The sequence below is a fragment of the Nomascus leucogenys genome, chromosome 5 (assembly GCF_006542625.1).
Source record: "Nomascus leucogenys isolate Asia chromosome 5, Asia_NLE_v1, whole genome shotgun sequence".
Classification (NCBI taxonomy): domain Eukaryota; kingdom Metazoa; phylum Chordata; class Mammalia; order Primates; family Hylobatidae; genus Nomascus; species Nomascus leucogenys.
Genome location: NC_044385.1, coordinates 60,377,612 through 60,400,831, shown reverse-complemented (window position 1 = coordinate 60,400,831; position 23,220 = coordinate 60,377,612). Strand labels below are relative to the sequence as shown.

At 42.1% G+C, this 23,220-nt stretch overlaps 1 protein-coding gene across 3 annotated transcripts in view; it reads right to left on the bottom strand.

The window, feature by feature from the left end:
- The window catches only part of SACS (sacsin molecular chaperone), a 113,672-nt gene that overhangs the window by 31,134 nt on the left and 59,318 nt on the right, over positions 1-23,220 (bottom strand). For 2 of the 3 annotated variants that reach the window (XM_030813241.1, XM_030813244.1), the window contains exons 3-7: positions 21,978-22,128; positions 17,946-18,033; positions 14,659-14,744; positions 11,428-11,539; positions 4,564-4,710 (exon numbers count right to left, since the gene is read on the bottom strand). In XM_030813241.1, coding sequence (XP_030669101.1) covers positions 4,564-4,710; positions 11,428-11,539; positions 14,659-14,744; positions 17,946-18,033; positions 21,978-22,128 — 584 coding nt within the window. Of the gene's footprint in view, positions 1-4,563; positions 4,711-11,427; positions 11,540-14,658; positions 14,745-17,945; positions 18,034-21,977; positions 22,129-22,210; positions 22,340-23,220 lie in introns of those variants that run through there. The other variant, XM_030813242.1, reaches the window with a different exon arrangement.

The window sequence follows — 23,220 nt, the reverse complement described above, 5'->3', positions numbered from 1 at the left end:
CGAGGCTAGGAAGAAACTGCATCAACTAATGAGCAAAATAACCAACTAACATCATAATGACAGGATCAGATTCACACATAACAATATTAACGTTAAATGTAAATGGGCTAAATGCTCCAATCAAAAGACACAGACTGGCAAACTGGATAAGGAGTCAGGACCTGTCAGTGTGCTGTATTCAGGAAACCCATCTCACGTGCAGAGACACACATAGACTCAAAATAAAGGGATGGAGGAAGATCTATCAAGCAAATGGAAAACAAAAAAAGGCAGGGGTTGCAATCCTAGTCTCTGATAAAATAGACTTTAAACCAACAAAGATCAAAAGAGACAAAGAAGGCCATCACATAATGGTAAAGGGATCAATTCAACAAGAAGAGCTAACTATCCTAAATATATATGCACCCAACACAGGAGCACCCAGATTCATAAAGCAAGTCCTGAGCGACCTACAAAGGGACTTAAACTCCCACACAATAATAATGGAAGATTTTAACACCCCACTGTCAACATTAGACAGATACACGAGACAGAAAGTTAACAAGGATATCCAGGAATTGAACTCAGCTCTACACAAAGTGGACCTAATAGACATCTACAGAACTCTCCACCCCAAATCAACAGAATATACATTTTTTTCAGAACCACACCACACCTATCCCAAAATTGACCACATAGTTGGAAGTAAAGCTCTCCTCAGCAAATGTAAAAGAACAGAAATTACAACAAACTGTCTCTCAGACCACAGTGCAATCAAACTACAACTCAGGATTAAGAAACTCACTCAAAACCGCTCAACTACAAGGAAACTGAACAACCTGCTCCTGAATGACTATTGGGTACATAATGAAATGAAGGCAGAAATAAAGATGTTCTTTGAAACCAATGAGAACAAAGACACAACATACCAGAATCTCTGGGACACGTTCAAAGCAGTGTGTAGAGGGAAATTTATAGCACTAAATGCCCACAAGAGAAAGCAGGAAAGATCCAAAATTGACACCCTAACATCACAATTAAAAGAACTAGAAAAGCAAGAGCAAACACATTCAAAAGCTAGCAGAAGGCAGAAATAACTAAAATCAGGGCAGAACTGAAGGAAATAGAGACACAAAAAACCCTTCAAAAAATTAATGAATCCAGGAGCTGGTTTTTTGAAAAGATCAACAAAATTGATAGACCGCTGGCAAGACTAATAAAGAAAAGAGAGAAGAATCAAATAGATGCAATAAAAAATGAAAAAGGGGATATCACCACCGATCCCACAGAAATACAATCTACCATCAGAGAATACTACGAACACCTCTATGCAAATAAACTAGAAAATCTAGAAGAAATGGATAAATTCCTCGACAAATACACCCTCCCAAGACTAAACCAGGAAGAAGCTGAATCTCTGAATAGACCAATAACAGGTTCTGAATTTGTGGCAATAATCAATAGCTTACCAACCAAAAAGAGTCCAGGACCTGATGGATTCACAGCCGAATTCTACCAGAGGTACAAAGAGGAACTGGTACCATTCCTTCTGAAACTATTCCAATCGATAGAAAAAGAGGGAATCCTCCCTAACACATTTTATGAAGCCAGCATCGTCCTGATACCGAAGCCTGGCAGAGACATAACCAAAAAAGAGAATTTCAGACCAATATCCCTGATGAACATTGATGCAAAAATCCTCAATAAAATACTGGCAAACCGAATCCAGCAGCACACCTAAAAGCTTATCCACCATGATCAAGTGGGCTTCATCCCTGGGATGCAAGGCTGGTTCAATATACACAAATCAATAAATGTAATCCAGCATATAAACAGAACCAAAGACAAAAACCACATGATTATCTCAATAGATGCAGAAAAGGCCTTTGACAAAATTCAACAACCCTTCATGTTAAAAACTCTCAATAAATTAGGTATTGATGGGACGTATCTCAAAATAATAAGAGCTATCTATGACAAACCCAGAGCCAATATCATACTGAATGGGCAAAAACTGGAAGCACTCCCTCTGAAAACTGGCACAAGACAGGGATGCCCTCTCTCACCGCTCCTATTCAACATAGTGCTGGAAGTTCTGGCCAGAGCAATCAGGCAGGAGAAGGAAATAAAGGGTATTCAATTAGGAAAAGAGGAAGTCAAATTGTCCCTGTTTGCAGATGACATGATTGTATATCTAGAAAACCCCATTGTCTCAGCCCAAAATCTCCTTAAGCTGATTAGCAACTTCAGCAAAGTCTCAGGATACAAAATTAATGTACAAAAATCACAAGCATTCTTGTACACCAATCACAGACAGAGAGCCAAATCATGAGTGAACTCCCATTCACAATTGCTTCAAAGAGAATAAAATACCTAGGAATCCAACTTAAAAGGGATGTGAAGGACCTCTTCAAGGAGAACTACAAACCACTGCTCAATGAAATAAAAGAGGATACAAACAAATGGAAGAACATTCCATGCTCATGGGTTGGAAGAATCAATATCGTGAAAATGGCCATACTGCCCAAGGTAATTTATAGATTCAATGCCATCCCCATCAAGCTACCAATGACTTTCTTCACAGAATTGGAAAAAACTACTTTAAAGTTCATATGGAACCAAAAAAGAGCCCGCATCACCAAGTCAATCCAAAGCCAAAAGAACAAAGCTGGAGGCATCACGCTACCTGACTTCAAACTATACTACAAGGCTACAGTAACCAAAACAGCATGGTACTGGTACCACAACAGAGACATAGATCAATGGAACAGAACAGAGCCCTCAGAAATGATGCCGCATATCTACAACTATCTGATCTTTGACAAACCTGACAAAAACAAGAAATGGGGAAAAGATTCCCTATTTAATGAATGGTGCTGGGAAAACTGGCTAGCCATATGTAGAAAGCTGCAACTGGATCCCTTCCTTACACCTTATACAAAAATTAATTCAAGATGGATTAAAGACTTAAATGTTAGACCTAAAACCATTAAAATCCTACAAGAAAACCTAGGCAATACCATTCAGGACATAGGCGTGGGCAAGGACTTCATGTCTAAAACACCAAAAGCAATGGCAACAAAAGCCAAAATTGACATATGGGATCTAATTAAACTAAAGAGCTTCTGCACAGCAAAAGAAACTACCATCAGAGTGAACAGGCAACCTACAGAATGGGAGAAAATTTTTGCAACCTAGTCATCTGACAAAGGGCTAATATCCAGAATCTACAAGGAACTCAAACAAATTTACAAGAAAAAAACAAACAACCCCATCAAAAAGCGGGCAAAGGACATGAACAGACACTTCTCAAAAGAAAACATTTATGCAGCCAAAAAACACATGAAGAAATGCTCATCATCACTGGCCATCAGAGAAATGCAAATCAAAACCACAGTGAGATACCATCTCACACCAGTTAGAATGGCCATCATTAAAAAAGCAGGAAACAACAGGTGCTGGAGAGGATGTGGAGAAATAGGAACACTTTTACACTGTTGGTGGGACTGTAAACTAGTTCAACCATTGTGGAAGTCCGTGTGGCGATTCCTCAGGGATCTAAAACTAGAAATACCATTTGACCCAGCCATCCCATTACTGGGTATATACCCAAAGGACTATAAATCATGCTGCTATAAAGACACATGCACACGTATGTTTATTGCGGCACTATTCACAATAGCAAAGACTTGGAACCAACCCAAATGTCCAACAATGATAGACTGGATTAAGAAAATGTGGCACATATACACCATGGAATACTATGCAGCCATAAAAAATGATGAGTTCATGTCCTTTGTAAGGACATGGATGAAATTGGAAAACATCATTCTCAGTAAACTATCGCAAGGACAAAAAAACCAAACACCGCATGTTCTCACTCATAGGTGGGAATTGAACAATGAGAACTCATGGACACAGGAAGGGGAACATCACACTCCGGGGACTGTTGTGGGGTTGGGGGAGGGGAGAGGGACAGCATTAGGAGATATACCTAATGCTAAATGACGAGTTAATGGGTGCAGGAAATCAACATGGCACATGGATACATATGTAACAAACCTGCACATTGTGCACATGTACCCTAAAGCCCAAAGCATAATAAAAATAAAAATAAAAAAAAATAAAAAATAGGTTAAGAGGATTTAAAAAAAAAAAAGATATTATACTTTCCTGTTTTACCTTCTGATATTTAGAACATGTACAAGAAGATCTGTGATACTCAGTTTGTTTGACTCTTGAAGAGTTGCAGTTCTGAAATTTTTCAGAGTAAAAATTTTGTGTTCAAAAGCTGTATTTCAAATTCCACATCAAATGGCTTAATATATTACATTGATTCCACTGGATCATGATGATGTTAACTTTTGGCATCACATGATGAAGTAAAACTTTGGTATTGTTACTGTGGTAATTTCAGAAAATTCAATATGCACTGATATTTCATTGACATACCTCCTGCTACTGACAGAAGAATTTGGGTAAGATGGCTTTTAAACAGTATCACCTCTGAAGTTAACCAAATACATTACAGAATGTAAGATATAATACTTTCTAATACCAAGACTGAAAAGCCTAATACTCTACCTGTTATATGATAGACAGAATTAAACCCAATTCCAAATCTTCCGACCTTCAGAGGATCATCCTTTTTCCTGCTTCTTGCTATTTCTTGAATGCCGTGCCAGTCCTCTGGGGTGAAAACCGCATTGTTGTACACATAGAGAGCTGGCCCTAGGTGTGAAAATGCGCAGGCAGGTGTTCAGAAAAAGATACCAGAACGTTCTGTTCTCTCAAGAAATCTTCTATACAAAATCTCTTATTTGAAGGGAAAATAGAGGAGTGAATAGAGTGACTGAATTCCACGCTGTAATTCTGTTTTTACAGTAAAAATAAAGACACACACTGAAGTAAAAATTAGCAGCAGAAGAAATATAGTATTGTTGGCCAAAAATCCAAAAAGGAAAAATTAAAGGTTACTCAGATACCCAAAAACATAAGGCAAACAAGAAAATCAATCTGTTACTACTCTATGTGAAATTTGTCCTAAATAGTATATTTAAATCTTTTTTTGGCAAATGGAAAATATTTACCAAATAAGTATAAAATATTTACCAAATAAATATAAAATATTTCATATATTTCATAAAACATATGAAAATATGGGCTGGGCACAGTGGCTCATGCTTGTAATCCCAGCATCCTAGCACTTTGGGAGGCCAAGGCATGTAGATCACCTGAGGTCAGGAGTTCAAGACCAGCCTGGCCAACGTGGCGAAACCCCATCTCTACTAAAAAATACAAAAAAATTAGCTGGACATGGTGGTGTGCACCTGTAATCCCAGCTACTTGGGATTCTGAGACAGCAGAATTGCTTGAACCCGAGAGGCGAAGGCTTCAGTGAGCTGAGATCACGCCACTGCACTCCAGCCTGGGCAACAGAGCAAGACTCCGTCTCCAAAAAAAAAAGAAATATATCATGGAGACTTGCTATCTGAAGAAACTATGTGAGATGATATGTTAATTTGTTTCAATATATAACCATTTTACTATACAGACATACTTATAACATGTTGTATGCCTTAAATATACACTATTTTTAAAAATAAAGAAATCTTATTTCATAAGGTGAAAAATAATCCTTTGGTAAGATTAATAATCGCCTTATAAGTGTTTGAAGTTTTGTTTTTTCATCAGCCTCTAGACTGTTCTATACAATGCATTACTTGTATGATTTTAAAAACCATTAATGTGACAAATGTTTAAATAATACTGCAATTATACCACCTATGTAAAATAGTATCACCTATCTCCAAAGTAGTTCCTTCAAAAAGTAATATTTATAAAATATTTCTGCACAAAATATTTTTGGAACTCCATTTTGTGAGACCTACCTTCAGAATCTCTAACATTCTTTGAATATATTCAACTATATTCACTCATCATACTTTAAAGATGATTAGTATTTTTCGTTCAAAAAGGTACTGAAGTATAATATATATACAATTAAGTATGATGATCTTGAGGCTGCAGCTTGATGAATTCCTACAAAGCAGATGAACCTGTGTCATCTCCATCCACATGAGGTATATAGGGCACTCCCAGCACCCCCAGAAGCCTCTCCTCATGCTCCCATCAATTCAAGGACAGACATGGGGATGTGACCCAGTTTGTTTTACAAAAATGGCATGACTACTATTTTTAAAATAGTTAAAGTTGGAATATGCAAACAGTCGAGGCTGCAAAGGCCTTCTGGAAAGGACAATCACACAGTGGAGTGGGGACTCTGCAGTCAGGATGTCAGGCCCAGTTCTCCAGTTACAGCCACAGCACTTCCAGAAACTAAAGCCATCAAGGCTGCATTTCCTCATCTGCACAATAAGGATAAGAATGGCTGTCCACCGCAAAAGTGCTGGGGACCCAATGAGAGCACAAATACAGGGCTCAGCATAGAACCCAGCAGAGCAGACCCCTAAAAACATCAGCTATCATTACTGTTATTATAGTCAGTATGAGTATATGATACTGTCAGTCTTTATGTAATATAATATATAATTTTACATATTAAATATTACAGGAATAGTAATAAAATAAGTATCTGTTCCTACCCAACAGCTAACTTAAAATGGCTTCTAACAAGCAGTGTCTGGTTCCAAATGTCCATTAAAAGAATCTACAAAGACAAAAAAAAAAAAAAAAAAAGGACCACAAAAAGTCACAACACTGAACACCAGGCTTGAGAATGAACCTCTTGCCAGAATCTAGAAAGAACTCAAATAACTACAAGGTCTGTGGAAGGAAATTAAAAATTTCAGCAGAGGAAACACACACATGACATTACCAGGAACACAGTCTGCCTTGCCTGAAGGAACACTCACCTTCCTTCCCACTGTCAACTGGAAAACTGGACAGCTGACTGCTGACCCCTTACTGCCTGCTTATCGGAAGCATTTGTTAAATTCCAAAATCATAGCCCTTGTCTTAAAAAATGCAAATAAGTAAGTGTTTTGCATGAAAAAAAAATTCCCCTCAGATCTCCACTCTCCAAGGTACTTTTTTTTTTTTTTTTGAGACAATGTTTCACTCTTGTTGCCCAGGCTGGAGTGCAGTGATGCTATCTCAGCTCATTGCAACCTCTGCCTCCCGGGTTCAAGCAATTCTCCTGTCTCAGCCTCCCAAGTAGCTGGGACCACAGTCACACGCCACCACACCCAGCTAATTTTTGTATTTTTAGTACAGGTGGGGTTTCATCATACTGGTCAGGCTGGTCTTGAACTCCTGACCTCAGGTGATCCACCTGCCTCAGCCTTCCAAAGTGCTGGGATTATAGGCGTGAGCCCCCACTCTCCAAGGTTTTTTGACTGTCAGAACTGCTGCCTCTCACCCTACAACATCAGTGCAACTTTTGGGAAGAGGAAACTTGGTGAAAATTACCCCTAGGAGTGCAACTGTCCCAGGCTCTGGGACCTGGAGCTTTCCTTACACCCTGGCTGCTCAGTGGCAGAACCAGGCAGTGCACACAGACAGCCCTCCTCAGTAAAGAAAATGAGAAGTCGGGGGCAGGAAGAATCTAGTTATCATGTAATGTTTTTAATCAAGGTATAATTCTGATCATATTCATCCTGGAATTAGGAGAGAAGCAGTATTCTGCCTTTGCTGTAATCAACTCAGTCTCATTGGTTCACTCTCTGCCTCTATTACCAAGATCAATTTTAAAATAGCCGGTATGTACTCTGATCAAAACGATGTGTTCTTGGTTCTAAAAGTAAGATAAGAAAGGAACAAACATCCTGGCTGGGCATGGTGGCTCACACCTGTAATCCAAGCACTTTGGGAGGCTGAGGTGGGCAGATCACGAAGTCAGGAGTTCGAGACCAGTCTGGCCAACATGGTGAAACCCCGTCTCTACTAAAAATACAAAAATTAGCCGGGCATGGTGGCGGAAGCCTATAATCTGAGCTATTCAGGAGGCTAAGGCAGGAGAATCCCTTGAACCCAGGAGGCAGAGGCTGCAGAGAGCCAAGATCACACCACTTTACTCCAGCCTGGGCAACAAGAACAAAACTCCGTTTCGAAAAAGAAGGAAAAAAAAGGAATAAACATCCTGAGAGAAAAATAAAAAGGTTGTCCGGGAAGGAAAAGGCTGGGAGCAGGCCTGCAGTCTATTTCCCCCTTTCCCTGGGGAATACCCAAGAAAGAAGGAGATGACCCAGCCAAATCTCCTTGTTAACATGCTGATGACAGACCTCTAGGCAAGCACATACAGTGTTTACTAGGAAGAGTCCTTAGCTACTGGATACTTTACAGAGGTTGCTTATTGGAAATAAGCTTGGAATTTATATATTTAAGAGGCATAATCTCCTTGAAAATGTCACAAATTATGTTGATTATCAGAGAAAATCATGTACATGTTTTATGACTGAAATAGCTCCCTTTGTTAAGTGCTGGTCTGTGTGCATCACTCAGAAACCAGCTCCGTGAGATCCAGGCCAAGGTGTGTCCTACTGCAGCACAGAGGGACTCTCCATGCTTCCTTCCCCTGTGTCTTGTAATCAGCTGTATCCTTGAAATCTTTAGTAAAGTGTGTTATACTGGGTGAGAGCTCTCATTCTTGTGCATGTGATTTGACAATCTGAGCCTTTTATTATCTCATTATATAAAAATGAACAAAAATAAGTTAACCTTAAGAGCTTTTGGCTGTGAAACAAAGTGCCAGTAAAGGGGGGAAGCCATGATACAAGATGACTGCTCACATCTGAATGCAAGAGAAAGATATTCTCAAATACACAAGAGCCTGGAGGGCTCTCAATAAATGTTTGTTAAATAAAGAGATCAGAGATCACTGCCACCTGCTTTTATATAATACATCCCCCCCTTTTTTTTTTTGAGATGGAGTCTTGCTCTGTCGCCCAGGCTAGAGTGCAGTGGCGAGATCCCAGCTCACTGCAACCTCCGCCTCCCAGGTTCAAGTGATTCTCCTGCCTCAGCCTCCTGAGTAGCTGGGACTACAGATACGCATCACCACGCATGGCTGATTTTTGTATTTTTAGTAGAAACAGGGTTTCACCATGTTGACCAGGCTGGTTTCAAACTCCTGACCTCAGGTGATCCACCAGCCTCGGCCTCTCAAAGTGCTGCGATTACAGGCATGAGCCACTGTGCCCAGTCCGCATTTATTTTATTTTTTATTTATTTATGTATTTATTTTTGAGATAGAGTTTCACCCTTGTTGCCCAAGCTGGACTGCAATGGCACAGTCTCAGCTCACTGCAACCTCCGCCTCCCGGGTTCAAGGGTTCTCCTGCCTCAGCCTCCCAAGTAGCTGGGATTACAGGTGCTCACCACCACGCCCAGCTAATTTTTGTACTTTTATTAGAGATGGGGTTTCACCGTGTTGGCCAGGCTGGTCTCAAATTCCTGACCTCAGGTGATCTGTCCATCTCAGCCTCCCAAAGTGCTGGGATTACAGGCATGAGCCACCGCACCTGGCCTACATTTATTTTTTACTTACTTATGTATTTATTTTTGAGACAGAGTTTCACTCTTGTTGCCCAGGCTGGACTGCAATAGTGGGGTCTCAGCTCACTGCAACCTCTGCCTCCTGGGTTCAAGCGATTCTCCTGCCTCAGCCTCCCAAGTAGGTGTGATTACAGGTGCCCGCCACCACGCCTGGCTAATTTTTGTATTTTTAGTAGAGACAGGTTTGACCATGTTGGCCAGGCTGGTCTCGAATTCCTGACCTCAGGTGATCTGCCCACCTTGGCCTCCCAAAGTGCTGGGATGACAGGTGTGAGCCACCGCACCCAGCCTACATTTATTTTAAATTGGCCACTTTTAAAGAGCCTATCTCCTAATATACTTATGCATAAACTCGCAAAATAATCTAGTTTCAAATGTTTTTTAAAACAAGGTGAAGTCAAGGCTAGAAGCAAAAAAACATAGGCTCTCCTTACACTCTTACCTTAGCAGTTCCACAGCACATACCGTCGTCAGTCTGACACCAGGTATAAAACATTATCACATATATTATCTCATATAATCCTCAAAATATGTGGGAGAAAGATTTTCTCATACCACTTGTAGGCAAGCAGTAAGTCAGTATGAGGGTCACAGCTGCCACCGAGTGTGACAGTGCCTGGGGGGCTGTACAGTGGGGTAGTACTGTGTAGGATCAGGACTTAACCTGAAGTCTCTTGAATCCAATGTTACATTAAGTCATAGGCTCTTAGAGGCAAGATACCTTGCAGGCTAATCCACTTATTATAAACATGATCTGACCTCTGTGATGACTGGCCCAAGTCACTAAGGTAGCAGCAGTCAGGACTAGAACGCACAAATCCTGATGTTATGTCCCACGCACCTCTTTTTATAGAGTATAGAAAGTACAACTTTCAAGTGATAAATGTGAGCTAAGAATGACTATATGAGACATAACAAATGCTAGATATTTAACTAACAATGTTAACTGGCCTCCTAAATCATAAAACATCTTTTTAAAAATACATGACTTAAATCTCTTTAAAAATCTGTCTCAGAAAGTCTGAATTGATCCCACTTTTTCTCAGTAACTTTCTGTCACATACAGTCATTCACAATGACTTCAGAGGTATACTAAATTGAAGTGATGTGATCTCGGCTCACTACAACCTCCACCTCCCGAGTTTAAGTGATTCTCCGGCCTCAGCCTCCTGAGTAGCTGGGATTACAGGCGTCTGCCACCATGCCCAGCTAATTTTTATATTTTTAGTAGAGACAGGGTTTTGCCACATTGGCCAGGCTGGTCTCGAACTCCTGACCTCAGCTGATCCGCCCACCTCAGCCGCCCAAAGTGCTAGGATTACAGGCGTGAGCCACCACGCCCAGCCAGAGGTATACTACAATTTATGAACATTCTTTTTGACACAAAGCTCCCCAGAGTAGAAGTGAGATACTAGGAGTCTATTGATTAGGGTTCTCTTATTGGATCAATAATTTATTAGTTTATGGCTTTCTTATCATGTTTCCTTTCATTTTCCTTGTTCTCTCCTCTCCTTCAATCTTTCTTCTCACCCAACTTCCAAACAATGTCGAGGGTACTCCTAAAGCAGAAAATACACAAAAGCATGGTCTTTCACAACATCTTTCCAAATGCAGGAAAGTGTTACTATACATAAATGGTGTCCCTTTATCCTACTGAGAATATAAAATACAAGTTGTTTGAATAGAATAAGAGGCTTTGGTCATTACATTGCTTGTCATTTTGAGTTTTCAGATTTTATTCTTTGTTCACTAAAATTACCAACTGGCGAAGACACCTTCCCACCAAAAGCAGAGAAAAACATCTGAAGAAGCGGACATAAACATGCCAAAAAGTACAAATGATAGACTGTTCATTAAACAAAGCATTATTAATCATTAAAAACTGCCTGTTAGTGCACACAATAAAATTTGTTCCTAATTATTGATTCTTACCCTGATATGGCGCCATATCTTTTGACCAAAGAGTCTCTGTTCCGTATTGAGTTTCATCATATAAAAATTTAACTTCTGTCGCCCCAGCATCTTCTGCATTCTGAATTAATTCCTAACCAAAAAATATACCAAAAAATAGTAATTAATAACACAGTAATCTACTGTCCATCTTTGTATTTATCTACAATATTTTAACAGTTAATATACTTAAAGGAAACCCACTATTTGCAACATTACCTTTAAGATCTGGTGAGGCTACTACTGAAAGTAATTGTTACATACATGTGACAGTATGGTTCAAAAGTCCTTCTCCAATTATTTGCACTTAAATTTTGTCTTTTAATTTGCTATCACTTAGCAAATTAATCCTGGGCCCTATTTATAACTGTCTCATATTTACAATCTACCCAAAGCTTTTGTTCAAAGGAAATTATTCTATTTCCAAAAGCTGCACATATTGTCCTGTGTGGCAGGTAACTTAATCTTCAGTGATTGCCAAAAATAGACCTTTTTTATCCTTTGCTTACTAAACTTACCTTTCCATAGAAAAACAATAAAACCAAATAGTAGCAATCTATATGTACCCTTCAACTGGCTGCTTTCTTGAGAGCCTGAGATATAAAAATGTCTTTGTCCTGCACTAAACTGAAAGCTTCAGGATGGACAGGACTGACTCATTCCTTTCATCAAGAAGAAAGCACTACCACTTGTTTGGTGAATGGTGGGTGAGTGGAAGGGTGACCAGCTCCCATAATGTAGAAAGGAAAGGGCAAACTGCAAGATTTGCCTCAACAAAATTTCCAATCCTAACAACCCCAATCACTTCTGCACACCTACCAAAATCACGCTGGGCTCTGGTCAGTTTGAAGGGAGCTCCAGAATCTGAATCAAGAATCAGCTCCTAGATCCAACCCCATGATCATCGAAAGAGCTTTTTTACTTCCCCAGAGCCTTGGGATCACTAAATTGGAGGTACAGATGGGCAAAAATTGAAGAGCGCTTTAACTGGTACTACAGCAATGTCAACAGTGATGCCTACATCAGAGTAGAGAGGTGATACAATGTCCACATAAAACAAAATAACTACAAGAAGACTGAGGGAGCAGAAGTGAAAAGTCAGTTTTGAGAATGTGTTCAGTTCGCCCAGTGCATCCCAAAGGGCTGGAGTGTGGTACCCACCAGCTGTTCCACCCCAAACATGAACAGCTAAGTCATGCCTCCCGCAGCCTCATTATCAGCTACTGATTCTTCCTTGTTACATAACTTACTATTTCTCATGGGATTTAATTTTTTAAGCCTCATTCAATCCCAGAGAACCCCTAAAAATTAACAATCTTATGTACATTAGGATATTATAATAATATGAAGGATGGAAATAAGAATTAAATAGGTAGTGAAACACAATGTTAACTTACAAAATGGTAGCACTTTAGATGTTCGACCTTGTTTTCATTCAGGTATCTATTTATTATTTATGTGTACTTTAGGGAGCAGAGAGGCAGAAAACTAAAGATAAAATCTAAGTCCCAGGTTCCACTCATTCTCAAGTTGAATAAAAAATAGGATAGGAAGCTTTTCCCCTAAATTGTAATCCTGAGAGACTGTTTGTAAACTAACTCTGAAAAACAGCAACAATACATTTTGTATTTGGACTTGGGCAAGTCACTAAGATCTCTGGACCTGTCTCAGCAAACACAAATACCATGGAAGGTGGTGGTGTAGGGCTTGGTGATTTCTAAGACTCCTATTAAATCTAAAACAGTCTAATTCTACTACAACTTCCAAGGAACAAAGATTACATTGAACTAGCTACAATATAAATATATCTATAAGAAGCGAAGTGGAAGGTGTAGCCCTCAGCTGTTTGCCATAGACCTTTCTCATTTCTCAGCAAGGATCCCACTTCGCTCACCTCTGAACAGATGACAACCTACTCCTGTTACCACTACACCTTTATTTTAAATGTATTTTATTCACTTCTTTCTACCCCAAAACCACCTCATCGCAATACTTTCCATCCTCACTTTCCTAATAAGTCAATACAAAAACTGTTTTTGAATTCGCTTTCTGTGAACCACTGGTGCCTATGCTGAAAGATGGACTGCTCCAACAGCCCAGTCTCACCACAATCAGTAAAGACACAACAGTCCTCAGTGAGTGCCTACCTGAGCATGACTCTCAAGTTAAAGAGACCCAGTCCTGATTCCCTCATAGTTTACAATCTAAACTAGAAAATATAACCAGGGCCAAGATACTGAAGGTAATAAACACTAAACAAGCTAATGAGAAGGCAAATGTGTAACAACTGGTCTACTTTGACAATTAAGGAAGTTTCTTATTAAACACAAAATTTAATTTTTGCAGTATCTCCCATTATTGCTTTCTTTGATGATTACTGGTTTTTCTTTTTTTGTTGTTTTATTGTTTGTTTGTTTTTTGAGATGGAGTGTGGCTCTTGCTGCCCAGGCTGGAGTGCAGTGGTGCAATCTCGGCTCACTGCAATCTCTGCCTCCGGGTTCAAGCGATTCTCCTGCCTCAGCCTCCTGAGTAGCTAGGATTACAGGCAGCCACCACCATGCCTGGATAATTTTTGTACTTTTAATAGAGATGGGGTTTCGCCAAGTTGGCCAGGTTGGTCTCGAACTCCTGACTTCTGGTGATCCACCCGCCTCAGCCTCCCAAAGTGCTGGGATTACGGGCATGAGCCACTGCGCCCAGCCTGTTTTTTAAAGAGTATAATCAAACTAAAAAACACATTATGAAAAGAAATAAGTAAATAAAATAATTACCCTATTAAATAAACCCTCCCAAAAAAGCAAACCTCTAAAATCAGGAGTCCGATGGTTATGCATTCAAGCCTCTAATCATAGAATGTATTTGGCTGGCTGGTTGGCTGGATGGCTGGCTGGTTGGTTGGTTGGTTGGTTAGTTGGTTGACGTGTGAAGCCCTGCACAATGATCTACAGAGAATGTTCCTGGAGCGACACTGCTGATTACAGCACCCAGTAGCTTAGTGCATTTCTTTGCCCCAGAAAACCTCACATATTTTTATCAACTCCATTCTCAAATGGAGCTATACACTGTTATACACTGCAGCCATGGATGTATAATACAGCCATTTGAATCTAGACAACATTTTAAAAATTTAAACACTAGCAGGACTTTCAAGTAAATTTACTTCATCTCATTTTTATCAAAGTAAATAACACATGAACACGACATGTGCCCCACCTTAAGAATCTGTCCTCCTTCTGGATATCTTCTCAAAATGTCCTTGAGAAAATCAACAAGTGGTGGAGTTGTCTGACCAAATCGACCTAAAATACAGAACACATTTTAAGTGAGTTAGAAAAAAAAATCCCATGAACTGTCACCAGTGTGTGACTTGAATCTGAGACATCGTATAGCTATACAAGTTACGGTTGCATATATCTCACTGCAGCACCCTGGTACAGAAATCTACCTGATGAAGCAATTCAGCAGAAAGTAAAGCAGATTCAATTTTATCAAATCTCAAGGTTTTTTTTGTTTTTTTTGTTTTTGAGACAGTCTCGCTCTGTCGCCCAGGCTGGAGGGCAGTGGTGCGATCTCCCCTCACTGCAAGCTCCGCCTCCTAGGTTCATGCCATTCTCCTGCCTCAGACTCCCAAGTAGCTGGGACTACAGGCGCCCACCACCACGCCAGGCTAATTTTTTTGTATTTTTAGTAGAGATAGGGTTTCACCGTGTTAGCCAGGATGGTCTTGATCTCCTGACCTTGTGATCCGCCCACCTTGGCCTCCCAAAGTGCTGGGATTACAGGCATGAGCCACCGTGCCTGGCCTCAAGATTTTTTAACTGAACTACAAATAAGGTCTCAAAAAATGTTCAAAAATATAATAACTATTAATTCAAAAACAAGAAGCATGGTGCAGTGGGGAGGAGTGTTGCTATTTTCCAAGGCAAATAAAATAAATGATGTTATTTTGTGGCTGCTTTGCCATTAAATAACAAGCCAGAGATAGAGGTGCCGATTATCACATTCTTAATATTCTCAAATTCAACCAGTGTTCTGATTGTTCTGAAATTCAGCAGTCACTGTCTCAATGGCTGTCCACTTCAAGTACCTTCAAGCCTTGCCTAAACTAGATATTCTTAGACCAACTGACGAGGTCACCTTCAGACAAGTGACAGGGCTGTAGGAAGAGTAAGAAAATGGGATGTAGGCCGGGCGCAGTGGCTCACACTTGTAATCCCAGCACTTTGGGAGGCCGAGGCGGGCGGATCATGAGGTCAGGAGATCAAGACCACAGTGAAACCCCATCTCTACTAAAAAATACAAAAAAAAAAATTAGCCGGGCATGGTGGCGGGTGCCTGTAGTCCCAGCTACTCAGAGAGGCTGAGGCAGGAGAATGACGTGAACCCGGGAGGCGGAGCTTGCAGTGAGCCGAGATTGCGCCACTGCACTCCAGCCTGGGCGACAGAGCAAGACTCCATCTCAAAAAAAAAAAAAAAAAAAGAAAAAGAAAATGGGATGTAATGACGCAGATACACAGCATTTCAAAAATCTATCAGTATACAGAAATCTCTGCTTAAAAAAGCAAAATTGTCACTGTAAGTTTATTTGCATCATTTTGGTACAACCACATACTGAGACCAAGCTCAAACAAGACTCTCTTTCCACAGATTTCTATCCCACCCATTCTTTTTTTTTTTTTCAGACGGAGACTCGCTCTGTTGCCCAGGCTGGAGTGCAGTGGCGCGATCTCAGCTCACTGCAAGCTCCTCCTCCTGGGTTCACCCCATTCCCCTGCCTCAGCCTCCTGAGTAGCTGGGACTACAGGTGCCTGCCACCACACCCAGCTAATTTTTTGTATTTTTTAGTAGAGATGGGGTTTTACTGTGTTAGCCAGGATGGTCTGGATCTCCTGACCTTGCGATCCGCCCTCCACAGCCTCCCAAAGTGCTGGGATTACAGGCGTGAGCCACCATGCCCAGCCTATCCCACTCACACTTTCTTTTTTTTTGAGATGGAGTCTCGCACTGTCTCCTGGGCTGGAGTGCAATGGAGCGATCTCAGCTCACTGCAACCTCTGCCTTCCGGGTTCAAGCGATTCTTCTGCCTCAGCTTCCCAAGTAGCTTGGATTACAGGCGTGTGCCACTACACCTGGCTAATTTTTTTCTATTTTTAGTAGAGACGGGGTTTCACCGTGTTAGCCAGGATGGTCTTGATCTCCTGACCTCATGATCCGCCCACCTTGGCCTCCCAAAGTGCTGGGATTACAAGTGTGAGCCACCACGCCCGGCCCCCATTCATTCTTGTAACTCAACTAGCTCCATCCATGCTTGTCTTCCTCTGGCCCTGATGTCCCCTCACTGTATCCCAACGGGATATGATTTCATTTCAGTTTTAAAACATAATCTTTTTGTTTGTTTGTTTGTTTGTTTTTTGAGATGGAGTCTTGCTCTGTCATCCAGGCTGGAGTGCAGTGGCGCAGTCTCGGCTCACTGCAAGCTCCGCCTCCCGGGTTCACGCCATTCTCCTGCCTCAGCCTTTCCGAGTAGCTGGGACTACAGGCGCCCGCCACTACGCCCGGCTAATTTTTTGTATTTTTAGTAGAGATGGGGTTTCACCATGGTCTCGATCTCCTGACCTCGTGATCCGCCCGCCTCGGCCTCCCAAAGTGCTGGGATTACAAGCCTGAGCCACCGCGCCCGGCCCATAATCTTTAAAACAGTTTTATTGAGTAAGACTCACATACAAAGCATTGTAGATATTTATTTTGCAACTTGATGCATTTGGAGATAAGTATGTACCATGAAACCATCAAATTATCATTGTCAGTGCCATAAACTTATCCATCATCTCCAAAAGTTTCCTCCCATCTCCTCTGTTGTGCTTTATTAAACTTTTATGGTAAGAGTAATTAATATCAGATCTACCCTACCCACTTAGTAAGTTTTTAAGAATACAACACAGTATCGTTACTCATGGGCCCTGTACTGGATAGTAGATCTCCAGATCTTCTTTATTCGTATAGCAAACTTTGTACCTTTGGCCAACGCCACCCCATTTCTCCCTGCCCCTACCCTCTGGCAACCACCATTCTACTCCCTGCTTCTTTGTTAAAACTCAATCTTGGCCTGGAGCGGTGGCTCACGCCTGTAATCCCAACACTTTGAGAGGCCAAAGAGGTTGGATCACTTAAGGTCAGGAGTTCAAGACCAGCCTGGCCAACATGGTAAAACCCCGTCTGTACTAAAAATACAAAAATTAGCTGGGTGTGGTGGCAGGCACCTGTTTTCCCAGCTACTTGGGAGGCTGAGGCATGAGAATCACTTGAACGGAGGCTGAGGCATGAGAATCGCTTGAACCCAGGAGGCAGAGGTTGTGGTGAGCTGAGATTGTGCCACTGCACTCCAGCCTAGGTGATAGGGCGAGACTCAGTTTCAAAAACCAGCCAACCAAACAAACAAAAAAACTCAATCTTTGTGCAACCCAACATGGTATATATTTCTGGTCAAGTCAATATTATACCTCCGCCTTTTAAGCCTTTTGATTGAAGGTTTACAAAAAGATGACAATTTTTGGAAGTCAGATCTCCAATCTTGATCCAGTCAGATAACTGAAAAAAAAAACAAAAGAAAATGTATGAAAAGCAATATAGTCTCTAATACTGTAAATTCAAGACATTATCTCAAATTTTTTCACTTAAGTAATGCTTGTTAAATCTTCTTATCATGAAGGAAGTTGTCTGGAGAAGTGGATATTCCAGGGAACAGAGATTTAGTCAAAAACTTTATTTAAAAATTTAAGGGACTAAAATATTTTTCATTAATTACAAGTAGATAAAAATACATATATTTCTCCATTAACATAATTTAAATTTTTAAATGATGAATCAGGATCATTAACATAAACAAAATCATTCTTCTGATCTACATTTCCAAAGTGTATTGCTCATAACAGAGCTCCATGAGACCTCAACACACATTAGAGGACCAAAATAAATTCTGTTTTTAAATTAGTTTAGATGAATAATAATATGATTGCATAAAATAAGCTGGCTCTAAGTTGCTACCTACAGAATGTTTCTTATAAAGTTTAAAAACAACTGAATGTAAACAGCATATTGTTTAGGTTACGTATTCAGGCTACACACACAAACATATATCCACATATATACAAACATAACACATATCCATACATACATAAGTATACACACAAATGCACATACTTACAGAACTATTAAAACTGCCAAAAAGGCAAGAGAATAATCAGCACAAAGGGGTAAGGGAAGAGGGACAGGAATACAGGCTGGGGAGAAGATGCACAGAGGTAAGTACTGACACTGTTCTTGTTCTCTGGTTGAATGACATCATCATAGATGATCATTCTATTGTTAAACAATTATTAAAAGAAAGCCCCAGCCTGGGCAACACAGTGAGATCTGTCCGTATTTGAAAAAAATTTTTTTTAATTTGTGTACAGTTTAGTTAATTCATTTTTAACTGGTGTATAATAGTCATTAATATGTCACAGAATTTGGGTTGTTTCTAAATTTTTGTTGCGAAGAATGGTCCTCCTGCTGAAGTACCTGTGCAAAGAGTGAACTAGTTTTTATAGGCTTCCTTTAAGGTTTAGTGGGAATATGTGCATGAAAGTGCTTTATAATCTGGGACCTGTAATAGCATACTCAGCTTTGTGTTTTAGAGATGGAGACTAGCATGAAGATGATGTACAGAAAGTAAGGAGACCAGGACAAATCCCTCATGCATACAACAGTATCTGTAACACAGCAGCTCAATAAATGATAAGCATATTCTCAACTCATTTTACCAGAACACAGAAGGAGCAATGTGCCCAGCATCAGTTACTATCTCCAGCCTGACCTCTCTCCCTTGAGTTTCAGTTCCAGATTTGCAGCTGCCTACTGAATACCACTATCTAGCAGAGACTTTAGAATTGGTTAGAATTAGCTTTATCCCATTCATACTAGAAATAGGAAATCAGTCCCCAACACATGAACTAATTTGGCATCTGTTACATATACACAGGCAGGACAGGAAGTAGGACCTAAGGCACCCACCTCTCCGTTTTCTAGTTTCCTAGATGCTTCTTTATGTCTCACCAACAGCTGAACTATATATAAAAGCAAACTGGTCACCATACTTCCCCCTCTGTATGTGCTTATCTCTGATGATTAAATCTTTATTTTCTTGGTCTGACTCAAAGCTTGCCAACGTCCTTGGCAAGACCTTCCAACTTATTCTCCACCCATCCCCCACGTCCACATCCATTTGGTACCAAACTGTGGCAATTTTGCCTTTTGCAAAGTCTCTTGTATATCCTTTCCTTTGGTTTCACCTTTACAGCCACAGTCCAGAACCTCATTACCTCATACCAGGACAAAAGGGTCCTACTTAGACCCCTGTCTACCCACACCCCCAATCCCAAACAGTCAACACACTCTGCCACTTTCACCATCCCACATCCATGCTTTGCAGGGACACCTGCAAAAACACTTCTAAATGGCAAGGCTAGCCACAACGGAGCCTTTCAGTGTGACCACATCTGGGGGACAAGATGACCAAGTAGAACGAGAGGAGGAACCAAAGAAGTGGGTATAGACCCAGGAGAGGAAGGTTAAGAGATGTGGGCAGGCATAGAGAAAGGAGTAAGAATGACAAACTGCTCCTTCACAAGTCCGCCTAAAGTCCTCAATCAGCCTCTCCAACTGCCACCAGGAGGTCCATTCCTTCCAAAGAAGCTAAGGCTATGCTGGGGTGAGGCCCTCATTTCATCCAGCAACTAGCACCCGGTCCAGCAGCACAAGCCCAGCACTCAAATGCCTCTGTCTCAGCAGCTGTAGACTTCATTGGGCCCTCATTCTACACTACGATGAGGTGTCCATCATGGAGGTTAAGATCAATGCCCTCATTAAAGCAGTCGGGGGGCCGAGTGCAGTGGCTCACGCCTGTAATCCCAACACTTTTGAGAGGCCGAGGCAGGCGGATCATGAGGTCAAGAGAAGGAGACCATCCTGGCCAACATGGTGAACACCCTCCCTCGCCCCGCACCGCCTCCCATCTCTACTAAAAATACAAAAATTAGCTGGGCGTGGTGGCACGCGCCTGTATTCTCAGCTACTCGGGAGGCTGAGGCAGGAGAATCGCTTGAACCAGGGAAGCGGAGGTTGCAGTGAGCCAAGATCACGCCACTGCATTCCAGCCTGGCGACAAAGCGAGACTCCGACTCAAAAAAAAAAAAGGAAAAAAAGCAGTCGGGGGATATGCTGAACCTTTTTGGCCTGGCTTGTTCGCAGAGGCCCTGGCCAATGTCAACATCAGGAGCCTGCAATGTAGGGGCTGGAGGACCTGCTCCAGCGGCTAGGGGTTCATCCACAGGCCAGTCATGCCCCTCCACTGCTGCTGCTCCAGCTGAGCACAAGGAAGTGGACGCAAAGAATCTGACGACTCTGGTGATGACATGGCTTTGGACTTTTTGACCCAACCTGTTTTACAGCATGTTCAGTAAAAAGCTGAACTCTTTAAAAAAGTAAAAATAAATAATAAAGCCTTCAATCAAATCAATGTCTGCATGCCAACGAACACCTTGGGGAACTGATCAAAAGGACTGATGAATCCCCCGAGGAGCATGAAAACAGGTAATAAATGTGTGTTAAGGAGGGCAAAGGACTAGAAAACTGACTCAAGTACACAGAAGGTCAGGATCACACTGAAGCAGGAAAAATCACAGATACCAACTACTTCACCAATAATATTTGTATCGAGTAGTAAGGAAATCCAACACTTGAAATGTCATCCTATACGCTCAAGTATTCCTTATATTATCTGTTCAACTCTTTCTGACTCTTAAATGCTGGAAATGATGTCATCACACAAAGATGTTTATTAGAAAAAAAGAAATGTTTTAAAAGAGTAAGTTAACTGTCAGTAAAATGTCTTCAACTGAACTCCCCCTTTAAGAAACCTATAGAATTTTAACTAATCTTAAAGAATACATGACAATATGAAATATTCTTGTTTTCCAAAATTTTCTGACCTATGAAGTCAACCTATCACTTGCACTTTAAAAGTTTTAGTATGTGTACTCAAGATAACAGGTTCTATATTAAATTATGTCTAAAGATTCTTTCAGTGCTAAATTTCTGCATCAAAAATGGAGAAAAAACTTTCAATATATCAAAGGTGAAGATATTTGCCAACATTCTACTTAAACTTATTACATAAATAGAAATAAATGAGTAATGATTAAGTCACTTCATTGATGATGCCTAAAAAAACACTTCTGACTCCAATGTCCACCAAAAAAAATATCTGAATTTCAGAAAGTGAAGATTCAGACGAAATGATGGGGTTCGGGGTGGGGGATGCAAATGGAAACGGCAAGTGATGAAAAGCCACAACTCAGGACAGGCACAGGCGGCCACGCTGCTGGAGTCATTCGCGCCGCGCGCCGAAACTTGCGTCGCCCACCCCGGGCCCTCGACGCCCGCCATTCCCCCGCGTGGCGGAGCCCAGCACAGCGCCCCCGACCACCGCCTACCTCGCGGCCGCCGCGCCACAGCCGCTGCTCCGACACCGGGAAGCCAGTCTCGGCGAAGATACGTTCCTTCACGTCGCGCACGGTCCAGGACGCCAGCGCCGCGACGGTCCTGCAGCCCACGCAGCCGGGGAGCACGGTCACCGGGACCCACCTGTGGAAAGCAGAGGGACGATCAGCCGGGCCGCGGCGGCCACCCGACCGCCCAGCGCCCGCGCGGCCTCCGCCCGCGTTACCTCTTCCCCATCGCGGCGCCACGGGCGCCACTAGCACCCGCCCCTGACGCCGGCGCCCGATCACGGCCGGCCCTGCCGCGCCCACAGTCCCCACGCGGGCCGGGAGGGCGGGATCCGCATGGCGCAGTCCCGTACGCAGCTGCCCGCGCCGAGGGGGAAACGCTAGAGGAAGCCGCGGCGGCCGAGGAGCCGGCGGGGGCGGGGGCGGCGCGCTCCCAGCCCACCCCGGGCCCTGCAGGCGCCGCCCGCGGGCACGCGCTCACCCGCCGGGACCGTTAGCTGGGGAGCCGCCCCGCCCCTCTCGCCAGGCCCCGCCCAATCAAGTTCCGTCTTGCCCAATCCGAACAGTTACCGAAGGAGCCGCCCCGCCCCACTCGCCCACCAGGCTCCGCCTGCCAGGCCCCGCCCCGCCTGCAGAGGCGCCTCTGCCAGAAGGCAAACCCAATAAGGGTATCTCCAGAGCGTACATCTAGAAGACAGGTGCGTTGTCCCTTTTAGAGCTCAACAGTGCATTGAAATGCAGAACTAGACATTTCTAGGGCCTGCGTCTCCTTGAACACTAATGACTTTCATTCTATGGAAGCATCTCCAGTAAGATCTACAGTGGCCTCCGAGAAGGGAACGTGCTGGTTACAGAACACACAAGTGTCTTCCACGGTTTCGTTCTGTGCTCGGTTTTTGAGGCACAGAAGTAGGATCAGTGGCTCAGTTTGCTGGAGGAAGGAGAGCCAGCAGCAAAGTAAAATCAGAATGCACATAAATATATCCTATGACATTTAAAAATATTACTTATTTTGGCAATATTATCTTATATTGTTGGTAGCCTGAATGTCTTCCCATCACAGCCGCAAGCTCCTTGAAAGCAGGAACATGAGTCTTAGAGTTGATGAAATCGCCCCACGATAAGTAAAGTTGCCTTGTAATTTGAAAGTGTGTGGGGCTTAGAGGCTTGGGGGAACCTCAGGCTGTCCCTTTGGCTTATTTCTCTTAGGTATATATGATACACATTG